Genomic DNA, 18,099 nt, shown 5'->3' with positions numbered 1-18,099 from the left:
CTAGGTGCGCAGGCGCAGTCTGGCGCGGGGGTTGGTGGGACAGCACCGTGTAAGGCAGACATGTCGGGGGTCCGGGTGGTGTCGCGGCTGCTGGGCGCCCGGCGCCTGGCACTGACTAGGGCGGTGAGTCGGCGCCGTGGGGCGGGCAGGGCGCGGGGAGCCGAGGAGGGGCAGGACTTCCCACGGGGCGGAGCGGACGCCGAGTCCCCCCGGCGCCGGACCGGGACGGGGTCGCGAGGGTCCGGGGGAGGATGCGGTGAGGAGGCCGCCCGAAGGGGTGGGGCCGACCCGGAGGGCCGCGGGACTCCTTCTGAAGCCAGCGAGTCGCGTCCCGGTGAAGGTCATGACCCCGCTTGCCGTCCCCGGGGACCCTTCCCCAGAGTACTAAGGTCGCCCCCGCCCCAGCCTTCGGCGCGTGGGGAGGCGTGTCTGCCCGAGGTCACCCTGACAGGTGGCGGCCCGTGGGTGCCCCGGGCCTCTGAATCCAAAAGCGCCCTTGGATCTCCGGCGGAGGCGGGCCGGCAACCGCAGGCGCGCGCCGGCCGGGCGCTGTGCCGATCGCCCTGGGGACGGTCCGTCGGGTGCCAGCAGCCCCGAGGACCCGGCCGGGCTCGGCCCTCCCGCCCCAGGCAGGGTAGGTGGGAGGCACGTCTGACACCGGCGCTGGCGCTTGCCTGGCAACTGTTTGCAAAACCGCGCTTCTTCGGGGAAAGCGAAGACCCGTGTTTCACACCGGGATCTGGCAACTTTTGCACCTTCATTTTGGGTTTTGTATGGTGGCCTTTTGCGCACATTAGAAAACCAGGCGAAGAACGTCAGCACTCTGACCGCAGACCACGTTCGGGCGACGGCGCCGGGAAGTCTGATTTCCCGTGCGTTGTCTGCCCGGACTCCGGTCAGTCGTGGATGACCGTCAGGGTTGTGCCTTCTGGAGCCCTTGCTTACCGGATTGTGTCACATGTACTCCTTACAGTTACGTCTTCAGGATCTACCTTTTCAGGTTTTATTTCAGCACACTAAACTTGGAGGGGTTGTTGTTTGAGTTCTTTTATATGATCCGCCTGCCTACCTACTTAGTAATGTAATTACAGAGTGAAAATCCCAGTGGGAACCGAGGCATTCAACAGTATTGACTGGAGTTATGCCTGTAATTATACCTGCAATTTTCTCCATTTTGAAATACAGATACTAAAAATTAAGTTAAATGTGAGAAGGTTAACTCCGCCATCCTGCCAATGCCAGAGAACGTTTTCAATGCTTTCTCGTGCTGCTGTGGTTGATGCTTCCTGAGCAGAGGTCCCCACTCTCCATGCCCCACCCATCTTGGGCTCTAAGTCCACAAGCTGGATGGGCAGTGGGGTATTCTTCGGCAAACGTGAGCAGACTTCTTAGTGCCTCCTGCTTGTTAAGTGCAGTGGCCAGTAACTGGTGGTGCTGGGAGAAGAGCTAAACGTGTGTCCTCGGTCACCCCAGCGTTCTTGTGCAGACTAAGACCCCTCCAGTCTGTGGAACTCCCTTGACCACCTGCCTGCCCTTTGTTTATGACCTTGTTGTCCTTTATGTAAACTGGACTAGAATTCTAGCTCTAAGCTCCTAGCTGCAAGTGAGAATAAGATTCTGAGCACCACTGGTCAGAGTGTGTAAACCTGTACTTTTGTATTGGCTTGATTGGAAGTTATCTTGGTTGAATCAACTATTAGCTGCCAGCATTTACCCTTCTTTTTATCTTGATGAAGATAGCTTTTCCTGTGGAAATTAATTCTGCCCCCAAGCAATATATGTAGTGGAATTTAAGATTGGCAAAAACAAAAGCATCAACTTAGAACAACAACAACGAAATGTATGGTCACCAACTGAGAAATGTGCACGGAGAGTAGATGATGAGGGTAATTTGAATAAAATCCACAGAGAATTTTTCTTGATTTCATTTTGTTCAATTCTCTGGTGTTTCCAAGGAAGTTTATATTTACAGCTGCTTTCAAGTTGCAAAATCATCAAACCTATTTTGCGTTGGTTTCATTTTTAGTTATCTTAATGCACTGACATAATTTGCAGACTGTTCTGGTGTATTGAAAGGAAAAGTAAAAGCAAGGTCCTTAAATAGTTGCTGGTTAATTGCTTCAGATGAGATTTTTCAAATTCTTTAACATGGATATCCAAAGTACTGTTCTAGAGTAAGTCAGTTTCTTTTCTTTGAATGTATTGTTTTGAATTTGGTTTAATGATGTATCTAGAATTACATTATTTAGGCCATTGTGGTAACCTTTTTTGTTTTCCTTTTTGGGGTAATTATACCGCTGTGGTATTCATTTCTGCATTCTGTGGGATGTTTTTCCTGGTTCACTGGAAAAATTGTGGCTTGGTTTTGATATGTAACCTGGATATGCATCTTATTTTGGAGTCCCAGAGATTTTTCCCAAGGCTCCTTACCTAGGGGGAATGTACTGAATCTGGTGCCAGCCAGGCAGACCAGAGTTCAGACCCTGGATAGACTCCATTTCTCTTTCATGAGCGTTCTGGGAGGTAGCCTGTGACGCCCTGGTGTGGTGATCATTCTAGCCAGGACCTACACCTACAGCCTGTGCTCGATAATCTTGTGAATTGTATTCTAAGCATCCCTGTTTTAAAAACCTTTAAACTTCTAATGAAAATAATTACACATAGTTATAAAAAAAAAAGTCAAGGAATACAGAGGCTTTATAAATGAAAAGGATTGAGACCCTCTCCTAACCTCAGACCCGTTCCCCAGTGAAATCACTTCTGAATTGTTTCTGTTATTGGCCGCTGGTGTTTACCTCCATGTCTCTAGCTAATGTGCAGGCTTATGTTCATCCATTTTGGACTTTGACTTGTGGCTCTGAATGAGGACTCAGTTCGCTTAAACCATCTTCCCCCATCCTCAGTTCTTCCCATGGCCTTCCAAGGCACTTTCAGAGCCTTTATGGGCTGCTTTTCTTATTGTACAGATTGTACTTACAAATAGTTTCTTGTCTGCAATTCATAGGTGAATGCTATCAGATGGGGACCCGTACTTCGCTAGATTAAGGGTTTCAATATCTCTGCCCTTCTCTTCAGTTTTCTCCCTTTTACCATTTAAGTCATTCACTTGTGCTTTCATGTCATTAAAAGCTCTGTTTCTTTTAATTCTGCCTCCAAGGCAGATTTCCTCACGCTTCCTTACGTTTCCCTGTTGGAAAATGTTTGATCGTTTTACTTCAAAAAATGTTAAATAGTTTTATTTATAGACAAATTGGGTTAATTTTGGGCTCTCCAGATTCTAAAATTGCTCCTCAAATCCGATTTAGATAAAAAGCTAGTATTCTATTTTCCACAGGGAGATAGTATGATAATTTGTTAAAGATTTCATTTTAACAGCTGCCAGTGTTTGAGATGGCCGTGTGTGTCTATCTTTATTTAACGTGAACATCCTAGAAAGAAGAAATAAATACTTAGGGAATCTCACTGTTACTATTTTACTTTTTTACAGTTCAACTTAAGCAGGTAAGTTTAATGATCAGAACAAAAATGGGATCGATTAGGAAAAACTATATAAAAGACGCTTTACAGTATAATATGTCCTTTTCATGTTGATTATTTTTATAGGATTTAATATGTGATTATTCTTCAGTTTTCTGAATTAAAATTGTTCAGGTGGCCATAAAATCTGGAAACATAGACAAATATACATAATAAATAGTTTACTCATATTCCAACAAATGTTCAATGAATATGCTGTTCCTCATTAGCATTTCATACTTTAACAAGTTATGCAAAACTGCACGTGCACCAAAGCACTATTTCCATCAATCCTTGTACATCCACCTACAACGAATCGCTTGTGGGGATTTGTGTGTCTCACTTTCACTGAATAAACGTGTGCCTTTAGCACACCCAAGATGTAATTAAGGAAGAAGTGTCTGTCATCTGTGTTTCTGGATTGTGTGGTCCTGTTTTTGGTTTTGTTTTTTTTTTTTTTTTTCAGTTTCACCTACTATAAGTCTTAAAAACATTTTTGACCATTCGTATTATACCAAGAAAAAAGATGAATACTAAATACGAGCTAATGGAAAAACAAAAATTCATTTGTTTTACCTTTCTATTCCACATCACAACATTTTACTGAAAATGAAGGGATTTTTAATCTATAGATAAAAGACTCTAAATGGTACTTAGGTTGTTTTACAAGTTTGATTTTAAAATTGTTTAGAATTCACAATGGGTCTTACACACAATGATTTCAATAAATCAGGCACTCCAGAGCACAATTGGAGGTGTAACAATTATGCGATGACTTCTTAACAGTCCAGGGAGATAAAGACCTTTTTTTCAAATATGGAAAGAAATTAATCTTTCTGCAGTATGAACCCCTAAAAGCTATCTTCCTTTATAGACTACAATATTATTGTCAATTTAATATACTTTTTTTTTTAATCTTATTTTTAATGTTTGTTTTATTTTTGAGAAACAGATCCAGTGTGAACGGGGGAGGGACAGAGAGAGAGGGAGGCACAGAGTCCTAAGCAGGCTCCAGGCTCTGAGCTGTCAGCACAGAGCCTGATGCAGGGCTTGAACCCATGAACCGTGATATCATGACCTGAGCCGAAGTCAGATGCTTATCTGACTGAGCCACCCAGACACCCCCATATACTTTTAAAAAGAACTCCCAGAGGAAGAAATTTCTGGAGGTTTTCCCAAATATATACAGCTACTTTTTCTGTCATGCTTACAACATCTGCAAAGTACGGAATGTTCAAATGCAGATTCTTATGATCAAGGGGCTCCATAATTGCCTCCTCCATATACTCTTTGAGGTCAGTCACTTTCATAACTATTCCTGTAATAGGATCAATCTCTCCATGTACTGTCACCACAACTTTATAATTGTGCACGTGGCCATTTGGATTGTTGGAATTCCCAAACAATTTCAAGTTTTCTTCATTACTCAGAGATGTGCTGTGGAGCCAGTAGGTCACTCTGAGGGAGATGAGGTGGGACAGTTGCATGGTGTTCTTGGCTTGCCTTCCCACTTGGTTGGTGGTGGGGCTGGGACAGGTTCTCTGTTTCTATTTTGATTTCAATTTGGTATTGTAAAATGTATTGTTCTTTTTTGGAACTATTACCTTTATCTTGTACTTTATTAAAATTTCATGAACATTTGTATTTTGCTGACTTGGTTCTTTGTTAAGATGTGATTTTTACCATTTAAAAATTATAGTAAAGCAGAAGAATATTCTTTTTAAGTTTTTAAATTCGTTTACTGGACAAAAAGTTGACTTATGTCAGTAAAAACAAAAGTACTTAGGGGCGCTTGGGTGGCTTAGTCAGTTAAGCATCTGACTTTAGCCCACATCATGGTCTTGTGGTCCATGAGTTCGAGCCCTGTGTTGGGTTCTGTGCTGACAGCTAAGAGCCTGGAGTCTGCTTCAGATTCTGTGTCTCCCTCTCTCTCTGCCCCTCCCTGGCTTGTGCTCTCTCTTTCTCAAAAATAAATAAACATTAAAAAATACATATATACTTAAAGTTGAAATTGGAGAATTCAAGAATATTGCATTTATCAGTTCAGATCTACTTAGAAATTCAAGAAACTTCTTTGTAATTGGAACTGTTAGCATAAAGTCAACTATTTGTGGCAGGCATCATTTGGTCTCAGTGCTTAAGAAAGTCTAAAAAAATATTTTTAAGTTATTCTTGAGAGAGAGAGAGAGAGAGAGGTGGGGAGGGGCAGAGAGAGAGAGGGAGAGAGTGAGCATCCCAAGCAGGCTCTGCACTGTCAGCACAGAGCCCAGATGCAGGCCTAGAACTCATGAACTGTGAGATCATGACCTGAGCCAAAACCAAGAGTCAGTTGCTTAACTGACTGAGCCACTCAGGTGCCCCTAAATGCTAAAGAAAGTCTAGTGGTTGGAGCCACCTGCTCCATTTGCTCCATTTGCAAGCGGCCAAGCCCTCCAGCCTGGCCTGAGGCCATTAATCTTCAAAGAAAGTCCTTCTGTTCAAAACCACTCAGAGTTCATTTTGTATTTTGCCAAATTCTCCTCCCTGAATTCTCCACTTGTTTGTCCTACAGAATAATTTTTTTACCCCACAGAATAAATAGCATCTCTTCCAAACTGCAGAATACTCGAAGACATCTCTCATATCCCCTTTGTCATTGTTAAACATACTTAATTCCTAAAACTGTTCATGAAATTGCTAAGACTTCATTTTATCAGTAGCCCTCTAAAATGCAGTCATAGAACAGAAAGACATGCCTTATAAGTTGGTTTTCATATAAAGAAGATGGCCTCTCAGGCTGGGCTGTGATTTCATTAATACCAATTTTCTTGAGTAAATGTTCATAGGGTGGAACGTTTAAGCCAAAACTTGGAGAGTTGTAGAGATTAGCCAGGGAATGGCCAGGGACAAGTGTTCAGACAGGGAACAGCACCCTGGAGTATGACAGAGGAGAGGGTATGTGGCTACAGCCCAGCGCAGGTGTGGAGAGTGGTGAAGCAGGAGCATCTCTAGGCCTGGAGTCTTCACATTCACAGTGAAGGGTTGGTCCCACTGGTACCCAGTGTCAGGATAAGCAGTAGAGCCTCTTGTAGAAGATGGATCTCCCAATACACCGTCCCAGGCCTTTTCCAGTGAACCACAAAACCTTGCAGACGTGTGGTGCTATAGTGTGAAGAGGGTCGTGATGGATCCAGTAAAAGTGCTTCATTGTAAACTACCACTTTCACAAAATAGATGGGTTTCCCATTGTCCACTAAAAACCATAAATTAAGAAATGAACGTGACATTGTGTCCTTTTCATTTCCTGCTGAGTCTGTGAGTGTCCTGTTTGGAGACAAGCTTCATCTAGAAGAGCTTTTCTCGGAGTGCCAACTCCTTGCCACTTGGGCCTGCCCTGGGTCCTTAGTCCGCCTCTACCCTTCAGGGTTAAGTAGAGGACCCCAGGTGAGCTGTCTAGGTGAAGGAGCAGCTGGATACATAAAAAGGTTAATGACTTGGGAAATTTTGATGATTTGTTATTCTTCTAAGACACTTAAGTGCTCTCCATGTCTCCATCTCTGTCTCAGCAGTGGCCCACGACATGGCAGGCAGGCACCTGCGGTTTTCACTTCACTATTGATGGGAATAAGAGGTCTTCAGCTAAAGTTTCAGATTCAGTAAGTTTACAACTTTTTGTTCCCTTATAAATGATATGCTTGTCTTAGAGGAATAATGATCTATGCCAGTCTTCAATATATTGGAGTAATACACAGGTCTTATTTAAAGGAAAACATTCTGGTTCCAATAATACTCTAATTATTTTTAGTGTATAGCACTTAACTGTAGTACAAATGTAAGCATAGTTACTAACATTTTTTGCTTATGGTTCTTAAGTATCTATAAACCAGATTAAAATTTAAAGCAGCAAAATAATAAAATACCAGTGACCACTGAACATTATTCATTGTGACAGATGACATAGGACCCTGAAGCCACTTGTGTGTAGGCTCTTGGTGTTTACTGGGTCTGTTCTGTCCTCTGCTGAAGGCACTAAAATTTGTTTACAAATTCTTTTCTCACAAGCTCACAATAGTTACTGAATACTAGTTGGCACCTTCTCAGTCCAACACAAACATGGTCCTGAAACCGGGGGGTGGTCCTCAGTGCTGAGGCAGTTGCCCAGATGAATCGGAATGTGCCTACCTAATTAAAACAACATACTGGGGCACCTGGGCGGCTCAGTCGGTTAAGCATCCGACTTCAGCTCAGTTCATGATCTCGCGGTTTGGGAGTTGGAGCCCCGCATCAGGCTCTGTGCTGACAGCTTTCGATTCTGTGTCTCCCTCTCTCTCTCTGTCCCTCCCCTGCTTGCACTCTGTCTCTCTCTCCTTCAAGAAATAAATAAACATTAAAAAAAAAATTAACCTTTTCTTGAGAAACTTGCTGACCACAGGTGGAGAATCATGATCTATATACTGCATTATGAGCTTAGATTCACACAAGCATGTGTATGAATATATGGCTGTCAGCAGAAAAAGATGAACAGAAAGGATAATGGAGTAGGAAAGCCATATTTAGAACTAATATTTTGATTTGTGTCGTTGCTTTCCTTTGCTTCCACGGTTCCCTGCTTTGAGGCTGTACCTCTTGTTTTCAACATTTCACTTCATGGTGGGTGTCCCAGGTGCTAGGATGCGTGCTCCCTCTTCGTCGGGTCTGTGTTTCGGTCCTGTCGGTGTGGGGTGTGCCAGCCACACACTCTGGGTCCTAGCACAGGGTGGAGGCCCCTCTGCTGTGGTTGCTCTTTCATCGCTTCTTCCATTTTGTCTGAGCTCTTGCACTGCACCCACCGTCCCAATGTGTGGCATAGGTAAATGGGTGGTTGACAGGTGAATTGTTCCTTTCCAGATTTCTACGCAATACCCGGTAGTGGACCATGAATTTGACGCGGTGGTGGTAGGCGCTGGAGGGGCAGGCTTGCGAGCTGCGTTTGGCCTTTCCGAGGCAGGGTTTAACACGGCCTGCGTCACAAAGCTCTTTCCTACGAGATCACACACCGTTGCAGCCCAGGTAAGAGAAAGGGGCCCCCTTAATGGTTTTGGCGCCTGCACAGCAGTGCTCAGTCTTCTGCCACAGGCCTTCTCACTGCACGCCAGCCATGTTCCTGTCTCTTTCTGCTCCTTGCACCCACCTGGCTTACTCGCCTTGGGAGTGTGTTCCCACACTGCCTCCACCCCCACTGCCGGAGTCACTCCTAGGGCCTCTTATCGCTCTGCTGCTCCAGTGACACTCAGGTCTTCTCTGAGCACCCACCTAATCCTCTGGCCCCCATCATAGTTTGTCTTCACTGTACTTTCCCAATCTAAAATGAGCCTGTCTCTGGACTGATTCTCTTGGCCCTGCTGCATCCTTGGCGTGGGCCTCGTTAAGTACGATGATGATGAGCTTTGCTGGTGGCATGAATGTGCAGGACAGAAGAACATTGGCCTTTAAATGCTCAAAATTTAGGGAAGAGGATAAAAGTAAGATGAAAAAGTACACAGTGATTTTATAATTTTGTTTTCTTTCCTGGCACACCGTAGGTGGTACGCGGGTTGTATACAGGTAGTATTCCAAAACTGGAATGAATTGAACTTTTTTCCAGTATTTGGAACATATTTCCTCATAGAGATAGCAGAGTGTGGGGTAACTTTCCAGGAACCAGTAAACGCCACCCTAATTACTGTTGTAGCCTGTATTCAGCATGCAGCAACATTCTTCAGGCACTTTGCTACACGGATACTTTGTTCTAAAACTATGTGTTATAAACTGAAAAATAAATAATACATACTTTTGAAGATTACATTGTGTCTAAAAGGAAAAATGGATGTAAACATAAGTCTAAATAATGAGAAATAATAGTATATTCAGATAGTGCAGTATTAAAACAATAAAAAGTTAGAAATGGATAGCTTAACTTGAATGCTGGTTGGAGAAAGTAAGGTTTAATTGGGGGGATAAGACAGGTGGGGACTGGGCAAGTCTAAAGTGTACTCCTGGGGGGGGGCACATGGCTGGGTCAGTCAGTAGAGCGTGCAACTCTTGATCTCAGAGTCGTGAATTAGAGCCCTGGGTTGGGTATAGAGATTGCTTTTTATTTTTCTTTGAGTAGGCTCTGTGCCCAGCATGAAGCCCAGCATGGGGCTTGAACTCTCGACCCTGAGATCAAGACCTGAGCTGAGATCAAGTTGGACACTCAACCGACTGAGCCACTGAGGCGCCCTGAGATTACTTTAGAAAAACAAAATTGTATTTCTTGGGACTCCTGGAAGACCAGCTGTCTGTGGCCCTGATTCTTACTAATAGTAGCAATAAAATAATAGCATGGACATGTGCACTGGGCCAAGTATTTAGTGTTATTTTAAACTAGGTTTCTCTCTTCTGCTACTACTCTGGTACTTAACATTTTTACTAGGACTGTGTTTGGGTTTACAATTGGTGGGGTCGGAGAAGGAGGAGGAAATAACTTGTGACTTTTGCTGCTTGTCTTGTTAGGGTTCCTGGCTTTGTGCTGGTGACTCTTTTCTTGATAACTGAAACATAATGGGAAACTGAGGCACAGCAGCACCAAGGGGGGAAAGAATTCCTGCATGGGTCTGCTTGACTCAGAAGCTTGATTGAGGAACATTTGCAAAAAAGAGGGAAGTCAGAAAATGTGCCTTTTCTTCTCAAAAAGAGATGAGTAATCTGGTTTTAAGTTGGGGAGGAAAAGTGTGAGTGTTACATTTGTCCCTGTACTGCCATTTTCTGTGACTCTGAGAGACAGACACGGTAGAGAATGTGACTCTGAGTTTAGAGTTTATTCCTTGAAAGTAAGTACTTCTTTAACACATGTCCATAAATGCCACTGGGAACATTTTGTCATAAAATTATCCCAGATAGATTTGCTCAGTACCTTTTATGTGCCAGGTTTGGAGGTGACGAGCATTGCACATAAAACCTCACTTAACCCTCCAGATGGCTCTCGAGTTCAGCTTCATGTCCCTTCATGGGTAAGGGCACTGAGGCTGAGGGAGGTAGGATTTGGCATCTGTCATGCCTCTCCCTGCTCAGGACGGTCCTGTAACCAATCGGACTGCAGTCAGGTCCCTCACATGCCGTTGTTGTCAAAATTAGTTGGCTTTCTCTGAATCCAGTTTTGGGCAGTGGGTGGAAGGGGGATGGGCCTGGAAGGTCCAGGGTTCCCTTTCGTAGCTTGTAAGTCTGCCCTGTGTTTACAGGGAGGGATCAATGCTGCTCTGGGGAACATGGAGGAGGACAACTGGAGGTGGCACTTCTACGACACTGTGAAAGGCTCCGACTGGCTGGGGGACCAGGATGCCATCCACTACATGACAGAGCAGGCCCCTGCTTCCGTGGTAGAGGTACTGTCCTTGCATGGTCTGTTTCTGGTAGAAAAGAGAGGTCGAGGCAAATGTGGTCGGCCCAAGGAATGGTAACGAGTTGATGTAACAAGGGAAATCTTTCCTATCATTAACCATTCAGTTCATTTAATAACAAAGTTTTTCTCTTTTCCTGAAGTGTTGAAATTTTCATAGAACGTATTGGTTTGGGTTTACAGGTTTATGTTGAAATTGTTTAGTGTAAATTAGCGATGAATATCCCGATTCCTTCAAGGTCCTAGGTGTTTGTTTTCATATTTCACAGCTGGAGAATTATGGCATGCCATTCAGCAGAACTGAAGATGGGAGGATCTACCAGCGCGCTTTTGGTGGACAGAGCCTCAAGTTTGGGAAAGGCGGGCAGGCCCATCGGTGCTGCTGTGTGGCTGACCGCACTGGCCACTCGCTGCTGCACACGTTGTATGGAAGGGTGAGGCCACCCTGGGTGCATGGGGTGACAGGACATGGTCTGGTCAGGCCAGGCATGTGGTGATGAGCTGGAAACAGGCCACTCTGGGACAGGTCAGAAGGTCAGCATGTCAGCCCTGGGGTTGCTTAATAAACAGCAGACTAACATGGCAGGATGTATATTTGTTAATTGTTAATTTGAAACTGTCTATTTTAGAAAATTAAATTGATCTGCCATACCGAAAGTATAAAAACAGAGCAAGTATTTTAGGACTCAGCACCTCTGAGTTCCTGAACTAATTGATTTAATACTTAAGTGTTTAAACTGGACTAAGGTTTGGGGGACAGTAGTCACTGGATAATCAGGGCCTACTTTGGCATAGCCAAGTAATCAATATTTGGAATAACTCTGATTCATAATAATCAGTATTCTGAATTCTTGCTCTCAAATGGGGACAGATTCTTGATTTGCAAATGTTAGGACCCTGGTGGCAGCTTCGGCTGAGTGCATTGACACACGTGTGACAGGATCTGCCCATCCTGCAGCATACTGTGTCATGTTGGGGAGCTGGTGGTTTTGTGAGAGCCCTTCGTGTTTACTGAGCAGCTGCAGCATCTTCTCTGATCATACAGCTGAGAACAGGATACCTTTTGTGTTGATCCACAACAGCATCAGCACTGTGGTTGATGCAAGTAAAGTCTGTGGCTTCTTTTGCAGCCCAGGGTTTACCCTGTCCATTTGTTACACACCACATCAGAGCCCTTGACTTGTTCATATGAGCAGTGTTGCTGAAATGTTAGTTTAACACCCTAATGCAATTGAAACTGTGGGATTCTTTTTCCTTTCATGTTTTTTAGTCTCTGCGATATGATACCAGCTATTTTGTAGAGTATTTTGCCTTGGATCTCCTGATGGAAAATGGAGAATGTCGTGGTGTTATTGCGCTGTGCATAGAAGACGGGTCCATCCATCGCATAAGAGCAAAGAACACTGTTGTAGCTACTGGGTAGGAGTCTAACTTGTATTTAGTTTTTCTGTAGGAAAGTTGGGTCTCCGAGTTTCTTTAAAAAAAAAAAAAAATGGAGGCAGTGACCTAACCCAGGAGCATAATAAGCTTTGCCAGTCTCAGTTCCATGTCTCCAAAGGGGACAATCATAGCAGCTGCCTCATGTGGGTGAGGAAGTATCTGTCTTCAGTTTGCACCTGAGAGGACCCTTGAGGAAACGGGTCTGGAGAATCACGTGACACTTCCTGGCTTAACCTGTCTTTTGCTTTAGTGGACACTGTGTTTATACTGATTTCTGGTGTAGATAAGTGCTGTTTGTTCACATGATGAAACTAAATTATATTTCTTACCTTGTCAGTCCGTTATTTTAACCCTTTACAAGAGTGAGTCTGTAAAAAGCAAAAATTTCAGCATTAAAGCAGCACACGCTTCTCAGGGAGGTCGTTCAGATAGCATGATAGTGCCTTGAAGTATAAACGAGAGTGCCTCCTCCGTCTCCCAGGCTCCCGCCCCAGTTGCCCAGGGTAGCGCGTGCAGACAGCACCTGTCACGGTGCTGCGGGCTGCTCTGTCCACTCTGGTGCCACTAGAAAGGCGATCCTGACGGGACACCATATGTCACTGCTTTCTCTCTGCTGGCCCGTCTGTTTTCCAGAGGCTACGGGCGCACCTACTTCAGCTGCACATCTGCCCACACCAGCACCGGTGACGGCACCGCCATGGTCACCAGGGCAGGTCTTCCCTGCCAGGACTTGGAGTTCGTTCAGTTTCACCCCACAGGTAGGACGGGACCACTTTCATGGGTCAGGACTCTCATACCTCTCGATGCCCCTCTGTAGCCCCACACACTAGCACATTCTCAGAGCCCAGCTTGTCATTTGCTCAAGGAAGTTTTTTCCATTTCTCCTGAGGCAGTTTAGGCCACCACCTTGCCTTGGCGATACCTGCTCCAGTCGTAAAGCTGGAGCTTTATGTAAAGACTGTTCAGTGTCCCTCTCCCCAACTCGATTGTCAGCTCCCAGAGGTGGGGACAGGTGCTGCAGTTCACAGTGCCTGGCACATAGTAGGACCTCATCAATGTTTCCTGAGTGAATGTCCCGAGAGCTGTTGATCAGAGTTGTGGCATGGGCAGATTCCAGTGTTCCAGGGAAAACATCAGGCTGTCCAGTAGAGTATAAAGTCGGGACGAGCTATGGCAGATGCGGCCCCCTGAGATGTTAATGACCATGGTGCCAGTTGTGGGCACATTGAGCTCATCTTGCGTCCTCAGACAGTTGAGTGTGCAAATGTGGAGTTCAGACGGGAGGTCTAGGCTGCAGGTGCAGAATTGAGAGAGTTCGTTATTCAGATATGAATTGGAGAGAGACATCTGCCTCTTGGGACAGGCAAGTCTCAATCTGGACTTTGTTTCTAGTTGCTTTTCTGACCTGTCAACTGAGGGGACACCACACTTTGTGGAAGTAGCCTCCCACCATGCTAAAGAACCAGACCTGGGTTTTCTCTTTGCTCTGTCAGTATATTGTTTCTGATCCCTGGCAGGGATAAAAAGTAAAAAATGTTTTAGGTAGTTTTTTAATACTGGTTTTGGGGGTTTTTGTTTTGTTTTAAAGTTTACTTATTTATTTTGAGAGAGAACATGTGAGCGGGAGAGGAACAGAGAGACCAGGAGAGAGAGAATCCCAAGCAGGCTCCGTCCTGTCAGCATGGAACCTGACTTGGGGCTCTGTCTCCCAAACTGTGAGATCATGACCTGAGCCAAAATCAAGAGTCAAAACACAATCAACTGAGCCACCCAGGTGCTCCAGGAAATTCTTGTTCTTTTTTTTTTTTTTTTTTTTTTTTTTTTAAGTTTGTTTATTTTTGAGAGAAAGAGACAGTGTGAGCAGGGGAGGGGCACAGAGAGAGACACAGAATCCGAAGCAGGCTCCAGACCCTGAGCTGTCAGCACAGAGCCTGACTGGGGCTCGACCTCACCAACCGTGAGGTCATGACCTGAACTGAAGTCAGATGCTTAACCAACTGAGCCACTCATGTGCCTCTGCTTTCTTGTTCTTAAAGCAAGAAAACTCTTCTGGTGTGGTAATGACAGTTTTAACTTTCAGGTGACATTGACATAGGTGTTTGTCTCCTTGTTAAAATTCAGGTGCTTGGCATTCCTTATTGAAGGGACAGTGAGATTAAGGGCACAGACCTGCCTAGTTGCCAGGTGTGCATTTGGCTCTGCCTTCCCAGCTGCAGAACACTGACAAGTTCCTAAGCTATCATTGCTCTCTCTGAAAATAGGGATATTTCCTGGGGTTGTTACAAAACTTAGAGTTGTATACAGCAAGTACAGTATAAGTATGAATGGTGGTAATTATTGCTGTTGTTAACCAGTTTTTATTTTTTTATTTTTTTTTAAGTTTTTATTTTTATTTATTTTCAAGAGACAGAGAGAGACAGAGCATGCGTGGGGGAGGGGCAGAGAGAGGGAGACACAGAATCCAAAGCAGGCTCCAGGCTCTGAGCTGTTGGCACAGAGCCCAATGCGGGGCTCGAACGCATAGACCGTGAGATAATGACCTGAGCCAAAGTCGGACACTCAACCGACTAAGCCACCCAGGCGCCCCATTAACCAATTTTTAGATATGAATTTTCCAAGCTGGTTTTTCTTACCTAGTCACAATTTCATGCTACAAAAGAACATTCTACAATTAAAACCTGAGATATTTAACTCATGCTTGGTTGTGCTGAAAGCTGAAAAGCTGTTGGAATTGGAATATTCAGCCAAGCTGTGTTGTTACTACATTAGCTGCCCTTTCTCCTCACTGCTGCTTCATTGGTGCTTTTTGTTGTCAAAACTTCCTACTATTCCTTACTTAACCTGTCCTTTGTCTTATTCTGTTGTGAGCATCATGCCCCTTGCATACCCTTTTCCTTTCCACCCCCAGAAATGTATTGGAAAAAAATTTGCATTTGAAATATTGACCTAGCAATTGTTAGGTTATAATCATCTAATTAACTGGGTTCTTTGCAGGTATATATGGTGCCGGTTGTCTCATTACAGAAGGGTGCCGTGGAGAGGGAGGCATTCTCATTAACAGTCAAGGCGAAAGATTCATGGAGCGATATGCCCCGGTTGCAAAGGACCTGGCATCCAGAGACGTCGTGTCTCGGTCCATGACTCTGGAAATACGTGAAGGAAGGTCTGTGTCATTCTATCCAAAGGTGTCTGAGTGCACACACACACATGCACACCCTCCTTTCTCTTGGGTGGTTGCTATTCATGTCTACATGTGCACATGGGCTGGTGTGGCTTCTGTGTGAGTTTTAGCAACTCACCTACCCCACCCAACTCTGCGTAGGCTGCCTCTCCTCCCCTCTGATGGTTGTTTGTCAATTTATGATATCCCTCTAAAAACCTACATTTTGGGAAGTTAAGCTGGTTTGACTTCAGTCTCTCTCAAATCTGTGGAACATCAATTGTGTGTATGAGTGTTATGATAATGAGACAGACACTCTGTGTGGGGGAGCAAGACACTATGAGTGTTATGATAGAGACAGACACTCTGTGTGGGGGAGCAAGACACACATGCCCACAACCTAAGTTAGCATATGGGCCTTCGATGCTGTTTGGGGACCCACATGCGTTCGAGACCTTCACTGTGCAGGCTCTTGAGTGCCAGTGCTGCCTTACGATGGTGATCTTTCTTGTATCTTTGATGTTATAACTTCTAGAGATTTTATATTTGGAGTGTTTGCATTAAAAGGACTTTCTAATGCATTTACCAAGGAAAACAGCTAATTGTGACTTCCTAAGACTAGAGTATGAGCTCAGTGAGGGCTGGAAGTCTGTCCATGTTCTGGCTGTGTCCTACCACATTCAGTCTACCCGGTCACAGAGCAGGTGCTCAGAGGAGATGTGAAGAACGGATGGCCACAAGTGAAGGGAAATTTTGTACAGCATAAAAAAATGTGAAACTCGTAGTCTCACATTTTCTATAATTGCCGGTTTTTGCCTCACACCGTGATGTCCTTTTCCACCAGAGGCTGTGGCCCTGAAAAAGATCACGTCTACCTGCAGTTGCACCACCTACCCCCAGAGCAGCTGGCCATACGGCTGCCTGGCATTTCAGAGACGGCCATGATCTTCGCAGGTGTAGATGTCACCAAGGAGCCCATCCCCGTCCTTCCCACCGTGCATTATAACATGGGCGGCATTCCCACCAACTACAAGGGGCAGGTGACCAAACCAAGACCCTTCCACAGTGGGAAAGAGGGCGGGAATGATACAGTGCCCTCGCGAGCTCAGAGAAGACTGACGTTTTCCTCAGAAGGCACTGTGTTGTTGTACAGGCTGCACTTCCCTTGAGTAGATGCTGCCAGAGGGCAGGGGGCTCGGCCACCTTTCAGCTTTCACTTTTCACTCCATAGTGATGAGTAGTTACTGATAACTTACTGATCCCTTCATAGTAGACAGTCATAGATGTAATATCATTGTTTTTCCCAGCTTATAATTTATTTTACCGTATGATCTCTTGTTACTTTTACTGCAGCCTTGTAGATTGTATTCTCTTTACAACAAGTACCTTCGAGGGTTTGTAGTTCACCCAGAGCTTTTTGGTTCTTGACTTTTTTGGCCTGTCCTTAGGCGAGGTGACTGGAGATTACGTTCATAGATGAGTAATAGGCTGGAAGCATCTGAGTTACAACTCAAGTCTGCCCTACTCCCTTCCCTTCATTCGAATCCAGAGTCAGAGTGAGGGAGTAGGGGATCAGAGGTGGTGAGTGAGGTTTCTCGTGAGCAGTAGGTGTGGGATTAAAATCACAGGTGCTGCCACATGGGATCCTTTGATCTCTCTTGGCCTGGGGTGGCTGAGTGTCTGGGTGCAGAGGGCGGAGACTGGACTGACACAGAGAGTTCCCTGTAGGTGAGAGCAGATCTGGCCTTCACCTGCCCTCCTCCCTCTGCCCCTGCATGCAGACACCCCACCGCAGGAAGCAGTCCTGTGCAGACTTTGCTCCTAAGTCTTCAGTCTTCCTTCCACAGGTTCTGAGGCATGTGAATGGCCAGGATCAGATCGTGCCCGGCCTGTATGCCTGTGGGGAGGCTGCCTGCGCCTCCGTGCATGGTGCCAACCGTCTTGGGGCAAACTCACTCTTGGATCTGGTTGTCTTTGGTCGGGCGTGTGCCCTGAGTATCGCGGAGTCCTGCAGACCCGGTATGTGTTTCTCCAGGCTGTTCCAGGAGGCAAGAGGTTGCCATGTCTTGATTTGTAATTGGAAATTTGTTTAGTGATCATGGAGGGGGTAGTCTCTTTTTACCCCCTATACGTGAGGAACAGGGCAATCAGAGATTTATATGGTGATAGACTTGAGACTAGACACAGGTTGGGTGAGGGTCTTAACAATTAAGAAGGTAACCTGGTTTTGGTCAGGTTCTGTCCTATAGTCCTTGTGTTCTGCTTAGAAAAGTCATTGTTGGGGAGTTATTTTAAGGGGAGGTTTATCACATAGTTGCTTGCTCAGTATAAATTACTTATTTGTAGTGAAATATTTTAAACAGGTATGACGATAGAGTAGTTTTCAGTACTTATGGAAAAGTAATTTAGATTCTAAAAACAAAATATAAATACCCTATTAAAGCAGAAAGGGAGGACATAATGTACACAAAACAGAGGATTGGGTCATATCCGTCCCTGCATTGATACAGTGGATTCAAGTCAGTGATTGCGTTCTTCTGTTAAAATAATCTGCTGAGGAAAAAATGCCATGTGCTAGAAGGGTGAGTCCCACTGTGAACAGGACACT

At 45.0% G+C, this 18,099-nt stretch overlaps 1 protein-coding gene across 2 annotated transcripts in view; it reads left to right on the top strand.

The window, feature by feature from the left end:
* The window catches only part of SDHA (succinate dehydrogenase complex flavoprotein subunit A), a 29,839-nt gene continuing 11,740 nt past the window's right edge, over window positions 1-18,099 (top strand). The window contains exons 1-10 of one of the 2 annotated variants that reach the window (XM_027073260.2): window positions 1-123; window positions 7,065-7,151; window positions 8,383-8,544; window positions 10,734-10,877; window positions 11,161-11,325; window positions 12,162-12,310; window positions 12,965-13,089; window positions 15,326-15,494; window positions 16,336-16,531; window positions 17,339-17,510. In XM_027073260.2, coding sequence (XP_026929061.1) covers window positions 61-123; window positions 7,065-7,151; window positions 8,383-8,544; window positions 10,734-10,877; window positions 11,161-11,325; window positions 12,162-12,310; window positions 12,965-13,089; window positions 15,326-15,494; window positions 16,336-16,531; window positions 17,339-17,510 — 1,432 coding nt within the window. In that variant the 5' untranslated portion in view covers window positions 1-60. Of the gene's footprint in view, window positions 124-7,061; window positions 7,152-8,382; window positions 8,545-10,733; window positions 10,878-11,160; window positions 11,326-12,161; window positions 12,311-12,964; window positions 13,090-15,325; window positions 15,495-16,335; window positions 16,532-17,338; window positions 17,511-18,099 lie in introns of both variants that reach the window. The other variant, XM_027073259.2, reaches the window with a different exon arrangement.

This window comes from Acinonyx jubatus, unplaced genomic scaffold (genome assembly GCF_027475565.1).
Source record: "Acinonyx jubatus isolate Ajub_Pintada_27869175 unplaced genomic scaffold, VMU_Ajub_asm_v1.0 scaffold_20, whole genome shotgun sequence".
Lineage (NCBI taxonomy): Eukaryota > Metazoa > Chordata > Mammalia > Carnivora > Felidae > Acinonyx > Acinonyx jubatus.
The sequence above is the reverse complement of the archived record's forward strand: the minus strand, read 5'-3'. Positions and strand labels throughout refer to the sequence as shown.